Source organism: Trachemys scripta, chromosome 7 (assembly GCF_013100865.1).
Source record: "Trachemys scripta elegans isolate TJP31775 chromosome 7, CAS_Tse_1.0, whole genome shotgun sequence".
Taxonomy (NCBI): Eukaryota; Metazoa; Chordata; order Testudines; family Emydidae; genus Trachemys; species Trachemys scripta.
The window spans coordinates 61,513,519-61,537,072 of NC_048304.1; the positions used below are offsets into that span (position 1 = coordinate 61,513,519).

At 49.6% G+C, this 23,554-nt stretch overlaps 1 protein-coding gene across 3 annotated transcripts in view; it reads left to right on the forward strand.

The window, feature by feature from the left end:
- Positions 1-2,031: 2,031 nt before the first annotated feature.
- Positions 2,032-23,554, forward strand: part of ADAM8 (ADAM metallopeptidase domain 8) — an 84,016-nt gene continuing 62,493 nt past the window's right edge. For all 3 annotated transcript variants that reach the window (XM_034777324.1, XM_034777325.1, XM_034777326.1), the window contains exons 1-5: positions 2,032-2,168; positions 8,932-9,041; positions 16,145-16,221; positions 19,540-19,618; positions 22,373-22,449. In XM_034777324.1, coding sequence (XP_034633215.1) covers positions 2,117-2,168; positions 8,932-9,041; positions 16,145-16,221; positions 19,540-19,618; positions 22,373-22,449 — 395 coding nt within the window. In that variant the 5' untranslated portion in view covers positions 2,032-2,116. The remainder of the gene's footprint in view (positions 2,169-8,931; positions 9,042-16,144; positions 16,222-19,539; positions 19,619-22,372; positions 22,450-23,554) is intronic.

Genomic DNA, 23,554 nt, shown 5'->3' on the forward strand with positions numbered 1-23,554 from the left:
GAGGGGACCCCACTGCAGCCCCCCTGGGTCTGAGGAGGGTGAAGAACCCCAAGAGGAGCAGAGATGAGGCTGGGAGGGCTGAACTATAGCCTGGGGGCTGCAGGGAAGCTGAAGTGGGGGAGGAGGCTGTATTGATTGTGGGTTCTGAGCAGATGGGGTGAGTGCTGGAAGGGTGCACTGAGGGCGGTGGGGATCAATAGGGTAGGTGGACTGAACTGCTGGGGTGGTGATGATGGAGGTTGAAGGGCTGAATTGAGGGGCATTGGGTGGGGACAAAACTGTTGGGGAACTGGGGGACAGGATTAATTGCTGGGCAGGAGAGGGGCAGATGTGGGCGTGAGTGCTCCTGCAGCAGGGGCCAAAATCACTTTATCCAGCACATGTGGGAGAGTGGGCACCACTAATTGTCACAAGCATATACCCTGGGATGGGCAGGGGGACTGCAAAAATCAAGGGACTGACCTAAAAACCACTCATAAAAAAAATCTCACGATTTCTGGGGATCCGACTTGTGATTTTTGATCTCTTGAAATTGGCAATACTGGGCTTAGCCAGCATGAATGATGATTTAACCTTTGCCTCTCTGTGTGCTCACCTACAGAGGTTCAACTTTTGTAGCCAGGTGACTGATCTATGGTTCCCTTGTTTTGCAAAGGCTGCCTGTGTCTGTCCATATTCCCTGAGAGTCCAGAGGGGTCCAGCACATGACTCCCGCAGGACTAGGGCTGATCTGGATTTGCTGCAGAGATCCCTGGAGAGGGATAGGGGTCGCTGGTGCACTGTGGATTGATCCATGACAGCTTCACAATGGAGTTTTGGGGCATTAGTTACCCAGGATCTCAATGCTTCATTGTGGGGGTTTAGAGAAGGAGCTGGCCTGTGATGGTGGAAATACAGCTGCGAACTAACACTAATTAATCCACCAGCACCTGCGCATGAGCCCCTGTGTACTAAAAGGGGGAATGAAACAGGCCAGGGGTGGGGTTGGAGAGAGCCCCAATAGGGGGCTGTGGGGACAATGTAGGGTGAGACATGGTGGGAGGGAGATAGTTCTGGCATATCCTCTGCACCATCCTTGTTCCTGCCAAATCCCTGCCTCTGTTCCTGCCCCAGGCCCTGTTCCGGCCATAGGGACAGTGCTGCGGACTGGGAGAAGTGATGGCTCAATGGTCAGTGTGGGGGTAGGGAGGGGCTAGGCTGTGTCAGGGATGTATCAGTGTACAGGATGGGGAGGAGCTGGGAGAGGGGGTCAGCGTATGTGGGGGGCCAGGGATAGGAGGGTGTATCAGTGTACAAGGTGGAGTCAAGTGCCAGGGAAGGGGAGGGTCAGTGTGGGGCAGGGAGGGGTTGGGGGTCAGCATGTAGTTTGGGGTTGGGTAGTCTGGGCTGGGGGGGTCAGTGTGCAGGGTGGGGGTGGGTAGTTGGGGCAGGGAGGTCAGTGAGCAGGGTGAGGGTGGGTAGTTGGGGCAGCAGGCCAACGTGCAGAGCAGAGGGTGGTTAGTCTAGGTGGGGGTGTCAGTGTGGGAGTGGGTAGTCTGGGCGGGGGGTCAGTGTGCAGGGTGGGGGTGGGTAGTCAGGGCAGGGGGGTCAGTGTGCAGGGTGAGGAGGGTCAGTGTGCAGGTGGGGGTGGGTAGTCGGGGCAGGGGGTTCAGTGTGCAGGCTGAGGGGGGTCAGTGTGCAGGTGGGGGTGGGTAGTTGGGGTAGGGGGTCAGTGTGCAGGGTGAGGGGGTCAGTGTGCAGGCGGGGGTGGGTAGTTGGGGCAGAGGGGTCAGTGTGCAGGGTCAGGGGGTAAGTGTGCAGGCGGGGAGGGTGTAGTTGGGGCAGGGGGGTCAGTGTGCAGGCGGGGGTGAATAGTCAGAGTAGGGGGGGTCAGTGAGCAGGGCGGGGGTGGGTAGTTGGGGCACGGGGGCAGTATGGGGCATGGGGGCAGTGTGCAGGCAGGGGGTGGGGCCGGCCCAGGGAGGGGCCCTGGGGGGTAGGCTCGGCCCCCTCAGTTTCCTGGGCGGGAGGCTGAGTCAGGCGGGGCTGAGTCAGACGGAGCCGGGGCCGCTGGCGGCTGGCAGGAGGAAGGCACCGCACCACGCCGCTCCGCACCTCAGCGCGGAGCAGCCGCGCCATGGCCCGGACCCTCGCCCTGCTGGCGCTGTGCATGGCGCTGGGGCGCCGCGGTGAGTGCGCTCGCTGGCCGCGGCAGGCTCCGTCGGGGAACTGGGGCTGTAGCCGCAGCGGCGCGTCTGGACGGGCTCCGGCTGCGCTTCCCGAGGGGCGTCGGGGCATGCGGTGCCCGAAGGCGGACGGTCCGTGTGGGGGACTAGCCGCCAGGGCAGGGCAGGGCAGGGCAGGGCAGGGCGGGGGAAGGCTGTGGTCTCAAAAATGGGGACCTGGGGCCATGTGCTGACCTTTCAGGGCGTCGGACTCTACCTGGTTCATTCTCCTGCCGGGCTGAGAGCTGGGGGATTTCTGCCCCATGCTGCCAGGGAAGCGAGTAAGGGGTTGTGGAGCTGTGTGCTGGGCTTGGGGGTGGAGGGGACAAGCCGATATGGAGCTGGTTGCTGTCCAGTGTTGTGTTTTTTGGTTATGATTTTGCCAGTTGGCAAACTTTTCCTGAATGGCACAAGGGAAAGAAGGGAAATGGCGATTTTTCAGAAGTGTGTATTTCAGCAAAACTGACCAGCATTCATAGGACAAAGAAGAGGTGCTTTTCTAGCCAGAGGGCTTTCGCCTTGCCACCTTGCAAAGGCCAACTACAACCAATGGTGACATTGGAAGGTATAAAAAAAATTGCAAGAATTTTCCTATAAAGGTTGCTAGCAGTTGTCTATGATTTCACTGCTGATCATTTTTTTCAGAAACACTTTATATTTATATTTACTCCATTGTTCCAAACTGCCCACAAAGGACCGAAAGCCACAAATGCTTCACCCAGCTGCCAAAACCTCTGGCTTTGCTTCCCAACTTCGAAGGGCTTGTACCTACACTTAAAACACTACAGCAGCAGCACTGTAGTGCTTCAGTGTAGACACCAGCTTCACCGATGGGAGGGGTTCTCCTGTCACTGTAGTTAATCTACCTCCCCAAAAGGCCATAGCTAGTTCTTCTGTCAACATAGCACTGTCTACACAGGGATTTAGAGCGCCTGAACTGCACTGCTCAGGGGTGTGGATTTTTCACACCCTTGTGCGATGTAGTTATGCTGACCAAATTTTCTAGTGTAAATCAGGCCTCAGATGTTACTATAAAAATCTTTCTCATATTGAAAATTTAAACTACGTAGACAGCATAAAATAAATGAACCTATCAAAATAACAGGGCTGGAGCACTGAGTTTATTATACATTTTCTCACTTATTCCATTAAAAACCTCAGTTTTTTAGTGAAATAGCTGCATAATTTCCAGTGCACTCAGAAATGAATTGGTGGTAACGTGACCCCTACGGGAGACAATGCTACAGGCTTGTCTTCATGCACAAATTATGCTTACTTAACTCAAACCATTTTTTAAGACACCCTAGTTCAGGGGAGGGCAAACTACAACCCGTGGGCCGGATCTGGCCTGTCAGGGCTTTCAATCTGACCCGCAGGATTGCCAGCCCTGTGGTGCTGCAGGACTAAGGCAGGCTCCCTGCCTGCTCTGGCCCCGCGCCACTCCCGGAAGAGGCTGGCACCATGTCCCTGTGGCCCCTGGGGGAGGGGAAGAGGCAGAGGGCTCCGTGCATTGCCCTCATCTGCAGGCACTGCCCCCCGCAGCTCCCATTGGCTTGGAATGGGGAACCATGGCCAATGGGAGCTTTGGGTGTGGTACCCACAGGCGAGGGCAGCCATCTGCCCTACCCCACCCCACCCCCAGGAGCCGCTGCCGGACATGCCGGCCACTTCCGGGAGCAGTGCAGGACCAAGGCAGGTAGGGAGCCTGCCTTAGCTGTGCTGTGCGCCCCTGCCACCCCAGAGCCGCTTGAGGTAAGCGGCACCGGGCCAGAGCCCACACCCCAAATCCCCCCTGCACCCCACACCCCAGCCCCCTGATGCACCCCTCCTGCACCCCAACCCCCTGCCCTGAGCCCCCTTCCACACCCCCTACCCTGAGCCCCCAACCCCCTGCCCTGAGTCCCCACTGCATCTTGCACCCTACTATACCCCAACCCACTTCCCTGAGCCCCCTCCTGCACCCGCATCCCTCCTGCACCCCAAACCCCTGCCCTGAGTCCCTTCCTGCACCCCACGCTCTCTGCCACACCCCACACTCCCTGCCTCAGCCCTACATTCATGGCCCTGCATACAATTTCCCCACCTAGATGTGGCCCTTGGGCCAAAAAGTTTGCCCACCCCTGGCCTAGTTAACTCTTGTTTGCACACTTTTAAAAAGATAGACGCCTGGCTCATACTGGTCCAACAAGGAATCAATTTAAATTGATCCAAGCTAGGTTTAAATTAAATCTAAATTGCCCACACAGGGGTTTTCAACTGCCTTAACTAGTTCCATTTAGAACCACCCCATTAGTGAACTAGTGCAGCTTTGTGTGAAGAGCAGGCCTCAGAAATCAAGCTGCTGCATTCATCACTAGCTGGAGTTTCCATATGGCTCCTCACAGTGACCCAACCTCAAGGGAACAGAGGCTTGGATGCCTGTAGCAAGAGCCTGAACCTGAAAGTAAATTCATAGATTTCAAGGGACCACTGTGATCATCTAGTCCAGTGGTTTTCAGCCTTTTTTAATTTGCAGACCCCTAAAAATTTCAGACATAGTCTGTCCTCTTCCCCCCACCCCCCCGGATCTGTGGACCACAGATTGAAACCCACTGATCTAGTCTGACTTCTTGTATAACACAGACCAGAGAACTGCCCCCAAATAATTCCTTTTGAACTAGAATATATCTTTAAAAAAAATCCAATCTGGGTTTAAAAATGGCCAGTGATGGCAAATCCCTCACAACCTTGGTAAGTTGTTCCAGTGATCAGTTACCCTCAGTGTTATGCATTTATACCTCATCTCCAGTCTGAATCTGTCTAGCTTCAGCTTCCGCCATTGAAAACAGCCTTCTAGCCAGCTGCAGATGGATAAAAGTTTTTTGGGCCAGTGTTGTTCCCTTGACTTCTAGAAGCACCCAGGAGCCTGGGAGACAAAGGGCAGGCTCCATCAAGCAATAGCTATTTCTCTTGGTTGCTTCTTCCAACTGTCAGGTATTAGCTCAGCTGTGTCTCAGCCACGTAGCTCTCATCCAGCCCCATTTCTGGTAGGCCTGCATTGACTGGGCTGGATGAAATGGGATTATTAAGGTGGCTGAGCTCAGTGTGCAGCAGGAATAGTGAGGCATTTGCTGTATACCCAAGACCACCAGCCATGGCTCGCATGGTACAAGGGTTGGACAAATCAATTCAAGCCTAGCCCATGCTGAAGGAGTTTGTGTCCATGTCATAGTGCAGCCCCCATTCCTGGTGGCATAGCAGCAGCATGAAAGATGCTTTAGTTCTGGTCTATTCTAGATGCGTGAGCGTGGGGTACGAGAGGGAAAAGTTCCTGAGTGATAATTGTAATTCTGCCTCTGACTTGCTGGGCAGCTTTGGACAAGTCTTGTGCCTCAGAACCCACTCTGTAAAAAGGGGATCGCAGTACGGACCTGCCTCCAAGACACAGTGTGTGCATCTTCTGTAATGCATGCTTCTCAAGCATTCTGAACAGGCCAAATGCGAGCAACCACATGGTCTCAAGCACATCTGACTTTCCACAGTTTCCTAGGGCAGGTGGGTCCTTTGCAGAGAACATCCAGCCCCCCAGCTGTTTAACTCTAGGACTCTTAGTCTGCACTCCTAGCTGCCTTGGCATTACATGTGGTAAAGGGCAGTTCTTATGATCTCACGAGTGGATTGAGTTTATATCTGTCAGCCCAGCCAGTCTTCTGGGTCACCCAGTCATTCATCCAGATAACCAGGCTAGGATATCTAGGTACCATCTACAGGCTGCTGTTGTGGTTTGACCAGAAAGTACTGCCAGCAGATGGCTCTCATGTACCCATCTGATCCAGCCCAGATGAGCTGCCGCTTTAGAGAAAGTAGCTACATCATGACAGCCAGAACCAAGCCCGCACTGGCAGTGAGATTGTGACTCACAAATGGGCAGGGGTAGAGAGAAGCATAGCTTTGGTTCTGGCTGAGGCACGAAATGCACTGTGGGGGAGGCTTGCTTAGTGCCAGCAGAACGATGTGGTCTGCTCTCCCTTTGCTGTTCATCATCCTGCGGGGATCCCAGTGCTCCAGCAAGGTAACTAACCAACATGGCTAGCTGACATGGGGACTATTGGCTTCATACAGCTATCAAACCTGCCAGCATGGGTCACACTGCCGAAATGTGTGAACAGTGGCCATCAAGTGCCATGCCAGGGTCTATAAGGCCTTTTCCTCACTGTGTGAATCAAACAAACCAATTTATAAAGAAGAAAACTGGAAAAATAAATTGCATCATATGCAGTCAGTTCTATGGACTATGCTGTTCCTGGGGATCAGCAGTAGGGGTGGAAGCCTGGACTTTCAGATCATCAGCCACATCTCTACTACTTGAGCTAAAGTAGAACAGGAGTACTTGTGGCACCTTAGAGACTAACAAATTTATTAGAGCATAAGCTTTCGTAGGCTACAACCCACTTCTTCGGCTGCATATAGAGTGAAACATATATTGAGGAGAAATATATACACACATACCTTTTTTTTTTTTTTAGAGACTAACAAATTTATTAGAGCAGCTGGTAACAGTTTGTTATCCTCTATATGGAGCAGCCACTAGAGGGGGGGCACAACACACACTATGCTTGTGAATTATACAACTTCTGGCCAGGTAGCAGTAGATTCTTGGTGGTTAGGATTCCTGGTGATGGTAAAGCAGTGTGATCTTAGCAGTTGGCTCAGTTGTTAGCTAGCCAAGCACATATCTCTGGCACATTTATTGTGAAAGGCAGTGTGGCTGAAGTCTTGGCTGTGTCATGTTAAAGTTCTGAGTTCTATACTCAGCTCTGCCAGATGTTATCTTATGCAGTCCCTCAGTTAAATTGTTTGCAAAATGGGTGTGTGGGGCTGGGGGGAAGAGGGAAGATGCTCAACTTGTCTTCTAGTGTAGGGTGTGAAGCTTTAGGCAGCACAATGGGTTATGAACTGTGCAGCACTATAGGAGTCGTGGAGTGGCTTGCTGTCTTTCTATCCCCCACAGACATTTCCTTTCTTGGTGAATCAGAGAGCCTGATTCAGTGTAAATGCAAAACATCCTACAAAATCCACAACAAAAGTATGCCAACCTCAAGCATTAAAAAATCATGTCTCAGGCCCCAGAAATCATGAGATATTTTAAAAATAATAAATTTGGGGTCCTGTGTATTTGCCTTCTGCTTTCCGAACATTTGGGTGTTGCATTTTCAAGCTGTGCTTTGCAGTCAAGAAGCTAGCAACAAAATAAAATGAAACCTGAGGTTATGCTGTAATCACCTTATGACATACCCAGAGTACAGACTAATAAGTAGCTGTGTCACCCCTGCCCTCTAACCTGGGGTGCCCTTTACACTGCTTTGCCTCCAGTCTGACCTGTTCACAAACAGCCTCCAGCATGCAAATCACTCCCAGCTGTGACTATGTATGTGCTGCAGCCAGCCAGCCACACATCAGTTATACTGCAGGGTGACCCCAACATATCCTCAGCCCTAGATTTCCCCCCAGAAGTGTATGTCCTGTACTGCCCAGCTCTCTCCCGGACAAAACAAATTCATATAAAGTCCATCCTCTTATTAATAGAAATAATATGCACACATCTTGTTATCTCAACTGGAGTTTAAACTTCAGTTTAAACACACTGGATTAGATAAAACAATAAAACAAATGTATTAACTACCAAGAGAGAGATTTTAAGTGAGTACAAGTAATGAGGCATAAAAATCAGAAATGGTTACAAGAAAAGATAAAACACAACTAGCAAAGTTTTTCTCACCACATATTCTCAATCATCTTACTGGCCAAACTTCTTAGACCAGAATCCCTTCTTCTGGTTAATGGCTGCTACCTTTGTCCCTTCTCGTGCAGTGAATCGATGGATAGAGAGACAGGGAGAGGAGGAGGGGACCTTGGGGTGTTTGTCCCTCATTTTTATAGTGTCAGCCCCCACCCTTGGGAAACATTTCCAGCTGAGATTCAGGAGACAGAGAGTCTACAGGAAAGGATGTTCTCTGCTGCTGTTCCTCACCTGTTTGAGTATCCTTCGTTTCCCTTCCTGCTTGATTACTCTATTTATGGCTTATATGCAAATTAAGCAGAGCACCCATTCCTCTGTTTGAGACAGACATGCTTGCCAATCTCGGTTTGGAACATTTGTTAAAATCACTATACAGTGGAATCTTACAACTTTTCAATGTTGTCACACACATTTTATCAGGACAGCGATGACTAGCAAGTTATGATTTTTCAGATGTTACCTTGTAAGACCTACTTTGTACAAATATTATTATAATCGTGTGTAGTCTTGGAGCCTCCACGTATTTTTTCACTCAGTTTAAGATTTTCATTCTCTTTTGTAAAGCTTGGCCTGTCCTTATTCACTTGGGGACACCATCTGGTAAGGGCTCTGTGGCCAAAGAGTGCAGAATGCAGGACAGGGGAGCTGCTAGTCCATCTTTGGCATTTCACTGCTGCCTGCTAGTGCCTTGGGCTCATGGTGGATGTTACATGCTTTGTGCATACTGTAAGGAATCAGCAGAACATCAGCCAACAATAAGCTGTGAGGGCAATACAGAGGGGCAGGGAGCTACAAAGCCGGCCTCGCTCTGTCCCCCTCTCTGGGATCAGGAACAAGCCTTAATGGGGTTATTGAGCACAGCTGCTCTACCACCCTGTAACATCATGCAGCACTGCACCCCTCTAGGGAACTCTGCAGAAATCCCTGACCCTTTGAATGTCTTTACAGGAGTCTTTGCTAGCCCATCGGAGAAACTCGCGCATGTGGCCCAATATGAAAGGGTGACACCTCACAGAGTGCCTGCAGCTCCTGGGAAGAGAGACCTTTCTGCTCAAGTCGTAAGTATCTGTTGCTTCTGAAATATCAGGGGACACTACAAGCCCAGCTCCAACAACCCCAGACTCCGACACTAGGGCCTGGTGCCAACCCCCAGATTAGCCATGCTTAATTCCAGCTTTCCCAGGCACTGAGCAGTCAGAGACTGACTTTTGTTTTAGATTAAGCAAAAATAACCAAATATGAGAGAATGTACATTGTGGAATAGGCTACCTCAGTGCTGCCTTGCAAAACTGCAACTGCCTCTGTAAACAGACAGACACATGGAAAGCTGCAAAACAGAGAAAACAGGATCATAACACTTGCGTACTGTAGCTGTCTATGGCCCCAATCAGCATTGTATCTGAGCACTTCATAATCTTTATTGTATTTATCCGCACAGCCCCTTGGAAGTGAAGTGACTTGCCTAGTGTGACACAGGAAGGGTATGACAAAGCCTGGTATTGAACTCAGGTCTCCAGAGTCCCACATTGGCACCCAATCCACTGGGCCATCCCTCCCTTCCAAACATATACTGAAATCAACAGAGAATGCCCCAGGAGATGCACAGTAGTTCAGAGAAAGGAATTCTCTCCCTCTTGATCTGTCTGGCAGGCACCTTGAGTGCACAGTCAGCGAAGATCCAGACTCAGAGTCTCACTTCCTTTAAAGTGAGACCCTTATGGGACGAATGACACCAGCTAGTGTGAGCTTTCTGCATCATCTCCATCATAAATGATGACACTCTTGAGAGACCAATCAAAGCAACCTTTTGTTGTGTTTGAGGTCAAAATTAGAATTACTAGTGGTAGAATGAAATCTGTGTCAGGAAACAAATTTGGCATCAGCTGAAGAGGAGTGGAACCACCTCTAAAGAATGTGGATAGCCATGGTGGAAGAGGTTTGTGGATGATGCAGATGGAGAGGAGTGGGGGTGGACCAACAAAGTGCAAGTAGCAATCAGAAACAAGAAAATGGTGCATAAAGAAAAGAAATGAACCCATCAAGCATAAATGAAAGCAAATACAAAGAAGCAAAGTGAGCTGCCAAGTGGGCAATGAAGAAGGGCAAAGAGAGTGCCCTAGACAATTTGCACGCTGAGCTTGTAAACGACCCATAGCTAGCTGGCAGAAAGTTCAGCAGCATTGAAATAATGAGACACAAAAGAAAGGAGGATGGTAATGTGACATCGTTTGTGAATGGTGATCAGAGGAGACTGCTAGAAACACCTGAACAAGTGAAGGAGAGGTGGAAACAATACTTTGAGAGTCACTTAAATGAGGCAAACCCTTTGTGGTGTTGCCAACATGTGATCCTAATGCGGTGCCTGAGCTTGACACAACAGAGGAGGAAGTGGAAATACAGTCCAGGAGACAAAGACCAATAAGGCAGAGGGACCTGATGAAGTGACAGCAGATCTGATGAAAGTCTTGGGCAAGAGCGTCATGAAATGGATCAAAGTGGTTGAAGCTGTATGGCAAGAAAAGACTGGTGCAAGTCTATCCTGGTACCAATACATAAGAAGGGAAGCATCCAGGAATGTGGAACTATCGAGGGACAAAGCTGTTGTCACATGGGATGAAGATACTGGAACGTATCTTGGATGCTAGAATTAGAAGAATGGTGGAACCCCTCATTGACCAAGAACAATGTGGCTTTAGGAAAAGACGAGGTGCAGGGATGCCATGTTCGTAAATTGGCAAGGGATGGAGAAGCAGCTCAAGCACCAGCAGGATAGCTTCTTATAGACCTAGAAAAGGCCTATGATAAAGTGGATGGAAGGATGCTCACACCAGTGCTGAGGAAATATGGCGTTTCTAAGGATTTGACAGCTATGGTGAATGCTCAGTATAGATCACCTAAAACAGAGATCAGAACATGTTGTAGAACAAGTCCCTTTGATGTAGAAGTTGGATTGCACCCAGGGTTGGCCCTCAGCCCGCTGCTCTTTATCATTTTGATGGACTGCCTCAGCAGGAAGACGTCAGTGGGAAAAGGGGAAAAGCTGCTATATGTGGATGACATAGCAATAAAGGCCTCCTCAAAAGAAGACCTAGAGAAAATAATAACCAGTGTTATGATCAGCTAAGCTGGCATCTGATGAAAAGGAGCTTAACTAAGACTGAGGTCATGGGTCAGTAGAGGAGCCACAGGGAAACTTAACATAGAACTTAATGGAGTGGAATTAAACCAGACGGACCAGTTCAAATACTTTGGCGTCTGGGTTATGGAAAATGGTGAGCTTGAATGTGAGTCCCAGTCCAGACTGGGGAATGCTGGAAAAGTGTGGAATAACATCTCAAGAGCTGTGTATAACAAACATCCGCCACTGAGACTGAACTGTGGAGAACAGTGGTGTGCCCTGTAATGCTCTATGGTGCAGAAGCACGGCCAAAACAGAGAGGCCGAGTTCAGGTGTTCGAGATGAGATGTCTTCGTGCCAGAAGAGGAGTTACACAAAGAGAGAGATGTCAAAAGGAAAGTTTTAGGATGGAAGTCCAAGTCCATGATGTGGCTGACAAAATCCAGGAATCGGGACTTCGCCAGTTTGGATATGTGCAGAGGATGAATGAAGGGGACCTGCTGAAGATAGCATCGTAGGAAAGAGACCCTGAGGAAGTGATGGATGGATCGCATCAAAGAAGATGGTAAGCAGGTGGACCTTAATGCTATTGCAGACAGACAAGAATGGTGGATGCTTACATGATGACCCGACCCCGGTTGATGGGATAAAGGGAAGAAGTGACAAAATGGAAGCAGAAAGGATGTTAGATCATTCTGCAGTATTGCCATCTCTCACAGTTTAGCACAAGTCTCATGATACTTGGTGTTTTCTTAAAGCCTCAGCACCCGGAGTTATGTGAATGTGGGAGAATAAAGCCTCAGCACCCAGAATTATGTGAATGTGGGAGAATTTCAGTTTTCATTTGTAAAAAAAGTCAGATACTAGTTCTTGTGGTTGTGGAGACAAGCAAGAAAACATGAACCCAAAAGGCTCAGAAAAAAGAAGCCAAATACAAAAGAATCCACATTTTATTATTTTGAAAAAAATCTCATGATTTTCAAGCCAATCTTATCTTTGTTGGGGTTTGACTCATGGTTTTTGAACGCTTGGAGTCAGCAAGGCTGAATTTGTGACCATAACTTAATGGCAGTTTCTCGATTGCATGTAGTCTTTAAAATTCAGAAAGCACCAGGAATCATATCTTAAAAGCACAAACATTAGCACCTCAGAAGGCCTAAGGATCATGTCAATTTTGAGATATAAATTGCCTAGTAAATTTTTGGTACAGCATGTTCGCTTATGAGTCAAACCGTTTCAGATAAAATAGCTTCAAAAATTCTTCTCAAAGGCATCTGTTTTCTTTGCTCCAGAAACCTAAACTTGTCCGTGAAATAAACATTCTCCAGGCTATTTAGAGATCCCATCTGTGCTGTGCACATTGAACAACTTTCCTCCTTTCTTTCTTCAGTGTTGGTACCAAAGGGAGGAGATCACATGTAATAGTACATCCATCTGTTAAATATCTGTAAGACGTGCATACAGCGAGAGACTGCAGTGCATGATGGGCTGTAGTGGTGCAGGGAGGGGTGGTCTATCTACACATGGTTAGTATGGCCAGGTTATAAATGGTGAAGGTAGCTCATGCTGTCCTCTCAGCCATTTCCCCGGGACTGTTTCTAATATTGCAAACCTGATACCTTAAAAAATATAAAGCAGCCTGCCATCAACATGCTCTGTTCCTTCTGCCTTAAAGGTGGAATCTCCTCCCCAAATAACATTTGCTTTAGGGGTCACCTCTCTCCCCAGGCCATATTGCTACAGCTGTGGTCAGAAGGGACACCTGAACTGGATCCCCTCATTTTAAGAGATGGGGTGGCTTGCAGGGGATCCTCTATGGCTACGTCTACACTGCAAAAAAAAAAAAAAAACCAACAACAACCCACACCAGTGAGTTTCAGGCAGCAGCTGAGGATCCTTTGTGTAAGGGATGATGAGCTGGGGCACTCTAGGGCAGAGGAGGTGGGGGCAGGGTTAAGGTGCATGCACTCCAATGATGTTGGCTGCTCTCCTCCAGCACAAGTGAGGGTGCTCCTGAGACTGCTTTAACTTGTGCCAAGGGCTGGTTTGGCCCACAGATAATGGGGGCAGAAAGATGGTGTAAACCTCCCCTCTCTCCTGCCTCCTCTCCCAGTGCACTGGCTCTGGAGGATCTAGTCCAGTGTGCTCTCTAGAGCCCCATTGTCCCTTTCACAGCAGGTGAAGAAATGACCAAACCACCCTGACTTGCTGTTGCACAGGTAGCTGTTAGGCCATCATTCCCCTCTTGCTGACACTGGTGTATCTCCTGGAGTTCCTGCTGACTCACTGGGGTGAGAGGTATTCCAAGAGTCCAGCCCCCAGTGCCTGAGCCTGCCTGTCCCAGTTTTTTGCCTGTCCAGAACTGCTCTTTCTGCACCTCAGGCCAAGTCCTACAGCCCTGGCCCTGCCCTGACTCACTCAGCAGGCACTGGAGTGAGCAGGAGTTTAACCAGAGTCCAGGCTCAGTCCCCCACTGTTCTGAGTCAGACCTTCTGCATTTGAAACACTGGAAAAGCTCTCTGGAAGTAGGAGCTGGGGGGAAGCTTTATCAGGCCTTTTAAATGGCTTTGCATTTCTTGTGGTTTCTCAGAAAGATGATCACTGCTCTTCCTTTCCCATCTGACTTGCAATCAGAGTTCTCTTCGTGTGCCTTCAGTGGCTTTTCTGCAGATCTGCATTTCTCAAGGATTGGTTTCTGTCTCCGAAGTTGCCAACAATAACAAAGCATCATTTTGTTGGCAGACACCAAAAGCGACACTAACGTTCATCTAAGAAGAATTTATCATCAAGCCCCGTAGACAGTTCCTGCGTCTCCAGCTTAGGCATTATGTTTGTTTAAGTGACAGCATCTCTCAGTCTTCAGCACTTTGCTGAAGAGCCCCTCACTTCCCAAGGCTGCAGCCGGTGCCCACTTGAGGGTGCAGAGTGACTCTGGCTGCATTTTACTCAGCAGGCAAAGGGGCTTTTATTTTTTTAACCAGAAATGGATTTTTCATTCCCAGAAAGAGCCCAAAGTAAAAACACAAGGCAGTGGAATTAGAGCAGTTGACTCACAAGGAAAACCATGCTGCCTGTCCCAGCTGGTTCTGACTGTGGTACAGAAATACTTTCCGTATAACTCCAGCTCCCATCTGATTGCAGCTCCCCAATCCTTTCCTGGGGGGGAATTCCAGACTGTTGTGTGGTAATTTATACCATCACCCCACAGGAGAGGCCAAACTGCCCAACTGAGAGCAAACCCCAGCAAATCAAGAGCTGCTGAGTTTGCCTTGTGGTGCCCAAGGAGTTCACCTCACCACTTCCGCCAGCCGTGGCTTCCATCTGGGAAGAGACTTAGCCAGCGACTCTGCTGTGAGATGCTTGGTTGCCTGGTCAGCTGCCATTAACCGGAGAGGGAGGCCTCCACACTTCCAAGGGTGTAATTGCTCATTAGCATTACTGTTCAGCTGAGGATCTTAAAGCAATTTACAACAGCAGCCAAAATTCACGATTCTTGTCACTGGTAGGTGGGGGTGTCCCCATTTTACACATTGGGAAACTGAGGCAGTGAGCTGTAGTAATTTGTCCAAGGTCACACAGCAAATTATTGATACAGACAGGAAAAGAACCCAGGCATCCTGACTCTTGGTCCCAACTCCCGGTCCCTTGCTTTAACTCCTAGATACATGTCCTCTCACTTGTGGGGCTGCTGTAAACTCCGCCAGCTGGGGATTGCTGGAGCACAGCACACTCTGGCCATAACCCCTCCCCTGTGCCCTGTTGTGCTCCCCGCACCCAGGTCAGGTGAGGGTGTGGCCCAGCAGTCTGGCACACCATTGTTGAGGGCTTCTCAGATGGCCAGATTTGGCTGCTTTCCAGCTTGTTTGCATCACAAGTGAGTTCCCAAGAAATGTGGTCCAGTATGTTCACCTAGCTGCCTGTTTATTGTCCCTTTTACTGCACCCATCCATGCTTATGCACACATGGGAGTTGGAGGGATATCCAGACACTTAATGGCAATGATCTGTTTTACTAGGTGAAAAGGTGCTGTGTCTTGTGCGCTGCAGGAGCTTGTAGGAATAAAGAATGACTCTGGAAGCAGAGTTTATTTCTTCAGGCCAAGTGGCTTCAGTATGATTTCCTGACAGTCTACTTTTGAGAGCACACAGGAAGAGAAGTTGATTCTCACACAATGAGGCTGTGTGCCTGATCAGTCAAAGAGAAGGAAGACTTTACTAGGGGAAACATCAGTGAGTCAGGGGGGTGAGTTATCAGGGGACTCTGTGGTTCTTGATTTTGAGTAAATGATGAATTAAATGCCAAAAAAGGCATTTTGATGAGCAGTAAGATTTTAGTTCCTTGTGCAACAACTTGTGGCCTTGTGCCAGATGTGAACACTGAGTCTTAGTTTAATCCAGGGGTTCTCAAACTGGGGGTCAGGACCCCTCAGGGGGTTGCGAGGTTATTACATGGGGGGTCACGAGCTGTCACCCTTGACCCCAAATCCCCCTTTGCCTCCAGCATTTATAATGGTGTTAAATATATTAAAAATGTTTTTAATTTATAAGGGGAGTCACACTCAGAGGCTTGCTATGTGAAAGGGGTCACCAATAAAAAAGTTTGAGAGCCACTGGTTTAATATCAGTGTACTTGTCTTTAGTATTCTTTAATCCAAGGCATATTGGGTTTTGCAAACTGAGATTATTTCTGGGCTGACTTAGTTGGTTGTTGGTTTCCACTTGTTGTGCCATATCTGTAATGGATAAATTGGTAGTAAGCATGTATAGCCTGGTTTCCAGAGGTGGTGGGCACTCACACAAACTATGAATTGGGGGAGCTGCAGATGCACAACACCTTTGAAAGCAGGGCAGAAATATGTCAATAGAATATTTCAACAAAATCAACATACGACTAGAGGAACATTGAATGGGCTAGGGTAGATGAGTCTGAGGTCCCATGTGACTGTCTTCGGAGGTCTGCGCAGCACACAGAATAGAAATCTTCTACTTCATATCTCTTTAGCCTGATGATAACAAGTTTCTGTTGTTATTTTACCTCGTGCAGAACACGTATCCAGATCACGTTCATTACAGCATCCGTGCAGAAGGGAGGGACTATGTTCTCCGACTGGAAAAGAACAAGTAAGTGTGCGGTGGCTAGTGTGGCTTGCAGGGTTCCCTGCTGAAAGCCCTGGGCCTCTAAGTTTCAAATCTAGCTTTCTCCCCAGGCCACTTTGTGTAGCTTGTGCATGGAACATTGCAGGGCATAAAGCTAGAGGAGAGCCAACAGCTGGGACCTCTAGCTGAACCTTTTTGAATTTCAGAGGGACTTGGATCCCTGGATTGAAAATGGCCCCTGCAATGGTTTAGGTTCAGATCTAAAACAAGAAGGGGCTTATTTTCCATTTCTGACACAGAACCATCAGATATGAACCTAAACCCAGCTCTTATTCACCCTCAGACCCAAGCCCTTGGCCTGCCTACGTTTTTATTCTGTCCCCCTCACAAAGGTCTAACTCTTAGGGTATGTCTACGTTACGAAATTAGGTTGAATTTATAGAAGCCGGTTTTATAGATATCGGTTTTCTACAGTAGATTGTGTGTGTCCCCACATAAAATGCTCTATGTGCATGAAGCCGGCGGACCGCGTCCACAGTACCGAGGCTAGCGTCGACTTCTGGAGCATTGAACTGTGGGTAGCTATCCCACAGTTCCCGCAGTCTCCGCCACCCATTGGAATTCTGGGTTGAGATCCCAATGCCTGATGATGCAAAACAGTGTCGCGGGGGGTTCTGGGTACATGCCGTCAAGCCCCTCCCCCTCCGTCAGAGCAACGGCAGACAATCGATTTGCGCCTTTTTACCTGGGTTACCTGTGCAGACAATATACCATGCCAAGCCTGGAGCCCGCTCAGCTCAGCTCACCGTCACCATATGTCATGTGGGTGCCGGCAGATGTGGGGCTGCATTGCTACACAGCAGCAGCCCCTTGCCTTTTGGCAGTAGACGGTGCAGTATGACTGGTAGCCTTCATCGGCTATCTGGGTGCTGGCAGACATGGGGCTGCATTGCTACACAGCAGCAGCCCCTTGCCTTTTGGCAGTAGACGGTGCAGTATGACTGGTAGCCTTCATCGGCTATCTGGGTGCTGGCAGACGTGGGGCTGCATTGCTACACAGCAGCAGCCCCTGGCCTTTTGGCAGTAGAAGGTGTATTACGACTGGTATCCGTCGTCGTCGTACTCCAGTTCAATCATAGGCACCTGGGCAGACATGCTTTGTCTCCTGGAGACTCAGTCCTGCCGGCAGTCCTATTGAACCGTCTTGACGATGATGGCTAGCAGTCGTAGTACAGTATCTTCTGCCAAGCACCCAGAAGATGCCGAGAGCTATCAGTCATGCTGCACCGTCTGCTGCCAGCTTAAGATGTAAAAAATAGATGGACCAGATTTGTTCTGTATTCATTTGCTTCCCCCTCCCTCTGTGGTCACCTGTGCTCTCCACGCTGGGCAAACAGGAAATGAAATTCAAAAGTTCGTGGGGCTTTTCCTGTCTACCTGGTCAGTGCATCTGAGTTGAGAGTGCTGTCCAGAGCGGTCACAATGAAGCACTGTGGGATAGCTCCCAGAGGCCAATAATAACGAATTCTGTCCACACTACCCCAAATCCAACCCTCAAAGGCCGATTTTAGCGCTAATCCCCTCATTGGAGGTGGAGTAAAGAAACCGGTTTAAAGGGCCCTTTAAGTCGAAAGAAAGGGCTTTGTCGTGTGGACGTGTCCAGGCTTAATTCGATTTAACCCTGCTAAAGTCGACCTAAACTCGTAATGTAGATCAGGGCTTATTTAGCATCAAATACCATCTCCTCAGCCCATCGAGCTTAGGAGGAGATACTATTACTCAAATTGCTTTGAGCTCTGTATGAGATGTGATTGGCAGTTGCACTGCTGCCTCCACTGGGATACTATGGACGCTCTCAGCTGCTGGACCCATTTACCGCTTGACCCCCATTCTTAAGGAGGAAAGGGTCAGTCTCCCGCTGCTGTTACTGTACACTGTGGAGCGCATTACAAGGGAACTGCATGTATAAGTTAGCAGACTGATGGCAGGGGAACAAAATTTTGTGATCCATGGATCTGTCCCCATCTGGCTGCCCCTCCAGCATTTAGGCAGGAGAAACCAGTCCCTGCCCACCTGCTGGCCCTGTCCCTCTTACTCCATTTGAAGGACTTTGTCTTCTTGCAGCCTGTTGTGCAGTAAATTATGGTGATGTTCTGGGTGACAGTGAACCCTCCCCAAGCGCTGGCTGCAGGGCAGAGAGTCAGGCTTCTGCTTACAAACCATTCAGCAGACAGAACATCAATGGCAGCTACTGTTCCATGACCCCATCTAGGGCGACCAGATGTCCTAATATTTAACTCTTTGTCCTGCATCCCGATCATACATCGGTCAGGATGCCATTTGTCCCAATATTGAAAAGTTGCCAACGTCCGGTTTGTGCAGGGCTGGCAGGCTTCCTACCTGGCTCTGCACAGCTCCCTGGAAGTGGCAATAGTTCCCTCTGGGTTCTAGGCACAGGGAGGGCCAGGGGGGCTCTGTGTGCTGCCCCTGCCATAAGCACCTGCTCCGCGGCTCCTATTGCCCGGGAACTGCAGCCAATGGGAGCTGCGGGGGTGATGCCTGCGGGCAAGGCAGCTCGCACAGCCGCCTGGCTGTGCCTCCGCCTAGGACCCAGAGGGAATTGTCGCCACTTCCAGGGAGCCGCCTGAGGTAAACCACGCCCGGAGCCTGCACCCCATCCCGCACCCAAACTCCCTCCCAGAGTCAGCATCCCAAACCTCCTCCCACGCCCCAGCTCCCTGCCCCAGCCCTGAGAACCCCCCCTTGCAGGGGGGCTGGAGCCAGGGCTGTGTGCCCCCGACCGACACACGGCTTGTAGCGGGGGCCGGAGCCGGGGCCATGCGCCCCCCGACCCGCTGCTTCCTAAGACTGTGCGCCTCCTTCCCCCATGGCTCCGGTGGGGGCTGTGAGCCCTGTGGCTGCCCTGCCCCCCCCCATGTGTCCCAATATTTTATTTTTGCGATCTGATCTCCCTACCCACAACAGAAGCACCAACAGCTTCTTCTATGGAGGCTGTTCAGGACCCTGCCTCCCCCTCCCTCTATATAGTATGCATCAGAAGTGCGAAGATGAGAAACCATTGATGGGATTTTCTGGTGGGAGTTCAAGCAGTGATGCGGTGCCAGTTCCAGCTTGCTTTCTTCAATGGCGTATTGGCACTGAGAGCAGTGTCAGTACTGCTGACTTCAGTGGCACCCACTGGTGTGAGTCAGACAAGCAGGATTTGGCCAGAGGGGTACAGGGTAATGCTGGTTCCTCCTGCACCATGTGGTTCTCTGTCCCTCGGAACTGCGGGTGGCGTTGTGAGTCCTCACTGCTACTGTCTGTCTCTTTGTTTTTCAGGGGACTGATTGGGGAGCACTACACTGAAACCTATTACTCAGAAAATGGCACCGAGGTCACTGAGAGGCCAGACACTCAGGTATGATTCCAAGTGCCGTGCTGTATGATCTGGTGCATGTTTCTTAGAGGAGACGTACTGGGGCTGGGGGATTGCGCTGAGGCTTTGGACTCTCAAGACAAATTCACTAGAACTGTGGTGTCTCCCCCAGTCCTTTTCACAGCAAACCAAGACATATTGTTTGATGCTTCACATTTCCTGGGTGCTTGGTGCTATGCTGTGGGTGCCTGAGATGCTATTGGTCAGGTATGGAGCTGAGGAGGCTCAGATCCTTTCCTCTTTACTGCTCGATGACAGGCTGGGGCTCTGAGCAGAGATGGAGTGAGCTGCTCATATGATCCATGACATGTTTGGGAAATGGGCACTCACCTTCTCCTTCATACACCCGTGGGTATGTAAGATCAATCTAGTTGGCAGTCACCCTACTGCCTCCCGTGTGCCTGCCTGCCCTATGCGTTCTGTACAGCACTGCACGCATGGGAGGGCAAGTCCACAACGAGTCCTTGCTGAAGGCTGCAGATGCTGATGTTGTCTGTAGGAGAAGGGCTGAAGGTTGCCAGGTGCTGATTCACCCACCTTCCTCTCCACGAGCAGGCCATTTGGCATTGGCTCTTTCATAGAAGCCATAGACCTTAAGGCTGGAAGGGACACTTACAGGTCAGACTGGATCATATAACACAGGTCAGAGAACCTCACCCAGGGACTCCTGTATTGAGTCCAGTAGCTTCTGGCTGAGTTAGACCATAACATTACTTTGCCCTTCTCTGGCAAAGATCTCAAAGCACCAAGGAATGCCTCACATTCTCTGAGAGCGAGAGCAATAATATTGTCAACCCCATGTCATAGCTAAAGAAACAAAGGCTCAGAGAGCACACAATCGCACAAGTACCACTCATTGACAGAGCCAGGAGCAGAACCCAGTTCTTCTGTCACCCCACCGTAACCTCTCACCGCTAGGCCATGCTTCCTTTTCAGTACATGAGTTGGCTTCCCATTATAGAAATGGTGCCACTGAGATTAGCGGCGAACTTGCTTTCAGTGGTGAGCGGTCAGAGCAGCCCTCAGGAGCATGAGGTTGGACTGGTGTCGGCTAATTATTCTTCCCTGCCCTGCTGGTGTTCTAGGCTAATGGTTTTAGATAATGTTTCCAAAGTGGTCTGTAAACTCTAACTGTATTATTGGGCAAACCCTGGCACACAGCTCAGCAGGCCACCTGGACTCTGCATGATGGGTCGGAACCCCAGCCCTTCACTGGGAAGTGCCATCAGTGATTTAGCCCCAGCAAATGAAATTGTAGGGAGGTCTAGTCCTCGGCCGGCGGATCTGACTCACAGCTCCCCATGACCAGGGCAACTGGAATGTAGCATGGCCCCTGTAGGCCCTTCAGACTTCAGCCACATTTTGCGGTGCACGGCAGACACTCCCATTCTAGGCTGCACTGCCTCTCCCTAGCAGCTACTGGGGAACAGCTAATTTGAATGAATTCCCTTCCTTCCTTCAGCAGCTCTGCAAATGCCCGGAGTGGCGAGGCCAGGGGTCCTCCCACCCCATGCCTTACCATCCTGCCCCACATGCCTGCTGTAGCTGCAAACCTGCCCTGTGGAGCAGCAGGTAGAGAGGAACCTCTGTAGTTCTGTAGGGGAAGCTCCTGCGCCCCTCCCCCACCTCTACCTGCTGTGGGGGACACCACCTGCACTGTTTCTTGGATGCTCCCATGCTCCCTCCCCGCGTTGGCCTGGCCTGGCCTACTCTGGGGGACACCACCTACGAGGTTCCTTGGACACTCCTGTGCGTCCTGTACCACGCCCCAGCCTGCTCTGTTCCTGGATTCCCTACCCCGCCTCCCAACTCTCCCCCTGCCTTCTGTGGGGATAATGCCCACACTGTGCCTGGATGCTTTTTCTTCCTGGGCCTACACTGGGGGACAACACTCCTGCCCCTTTATAGTCTTTTCCCCTCCTGTCAGCCAGCTCTTACAGCTGGGAGTTCAGAGCATTCAGAGCATCTGATTTCTAATCCCACTCTGTGACTTTGGTCAGGTTACTTCCTCAGTTTGTGTCTCATTTTCCCCATTGGTAAAATGGGGACAGCCCTGGCTTGCTTTTCCGGGGATTGTGAAGATCTGTCATTATATTATGTTCAGAATTCTGAAATGCTAGGTCTTCCGTGTGTGTGTATTAGTGCTGATTACATTTTCTGTGCTCAGGCACCAGGCAGTCAGGGGCAGTGCTGAGTTGTTTATTGTGCTCATCCAGTCAAGCCTCCAATTTGCCCATGAATGTAAGGCTATCCATGTCACTGTAGCATATTGCTCATGTATGGTGTGGGACTGCCTGCTGTTCAGGTGTGCAGTGTTGTTGTAGCTGTCTTGGTCCCAGGTTTTTAGACAGGGTGGGTGAGGTAATATCTTTTATTGGACCAGCTTCTGTTGGTCAGAGAGACAAGCTTTCAGGCTTACCTGAGGTCACCTGAAGAGCTTTGTGTAGCTCAAAAGCTTGTCTCTCTCACCAACAGAAATTGGTCCAATAAAAGATATTACCTCCCCGCACTCTTGTGCTCTTCAGGTGGCAGTTGGGAGCACTTGGGTTTCTTGAAAGATCTGAAAATTGTGCATGGGTAATGAATGAGATGGAAAAGGCTTGTTTTTGCTTGGAAGAAGCTCTGTAACAGATCTCTGCTTTCCAGGATCTGTATCTTGTTAGTGACTTCTCTTCTTCCCTAAGTGTCCCCATTATGGTGCTGATTGGCTTTTGATTTCTGCTTTCTTTGCTACAGGATCACTGCTTTTATCACGGGCATGTTCACGGACACAGTGATTCAGCGGCAAGCATCAGTACCTGCAGAGGACTCAGGTATGATCTTTAACTGACACTTGGTACGCAGAGGGGAGGGAACATGAGAACCCAAACATGTAAAGCAAAAAGTACCAGGGGGCCCGAATGTGTCTTGCCCCACACTTGTGCCATTTTCAGTAGTCCAGACTGGGTATAAAATGCTGCTATTCTGATCTGGTAGCGTTTTACACCCATTTGGCAATGGCGTAAATGACTATACACTGTGCAGGTCAATAGAGACTCAGCCCCAATGTGTCACTTGTCAGAAGAACAATGTAGCTATGGTTTGGCGAAAGGATCTATTAGTTATGTTGTGCAATACAGTGATGCCACAATATATTGGTGTACTTTCAAACCAGTGTTGCCAACTCTCACGACTTTTATGGCAAACCTCTTTTCATTTGGTGTTTCTATAAAGCCCCACCCACTGGAGTCACGTAACTTAGGGAGGAATTTCACCTTTCATTTAGGGAAAAAAGTCAGTTTGCTCCTGGTTGTAGAGAATAGCTTGAAAATGTGACCCCTGAAGGCTCAAAAACCAAAAGGCAAATTCATGATTTTTGGCCCGAGTCATAGATTTATAGATTCTAAGGCCATAAGGGACCACTGTGCTTATCTAGTCTGACCTCCTGTGTCACACAGGCCATAAACTTCCGCACAATAATTCCTAGATCAGATTTTTTAGAAAAACATTCAATCTTGATTTAAAAATTGTCAGTGATGGAGAATCTATCACGACCTTGGTAAATAGTTCCAATGATTAATTATTCTCACCATTAAAAATGTGCAATTTATTTCCAGTCTGAATTTGTTTAGCTTCAACTTCCAACCATTGGTTCATGGTACACCTTTCTCTGCTAGACTGGAAAGCCCATAATTAAATATTTGTTCCCCATGTAGATACTTATAGACTGTAATCAAGTCACCCCTTAACATGTTTGTTAAGAGTAATAGATTGAACTCCTTGGTCTATCACTATGAGACAGGTTTTCTAATCCTTTAATCCAGGGGTCCCCAACGCGGTGCCCGCGGGAGCCATGGCACCTACTGGGGCATCTAAATGCACCTGCGTACTGGTGGGCGGACGAGCATCTGCTGAAATGCCGCCGACGAGCATCATCAT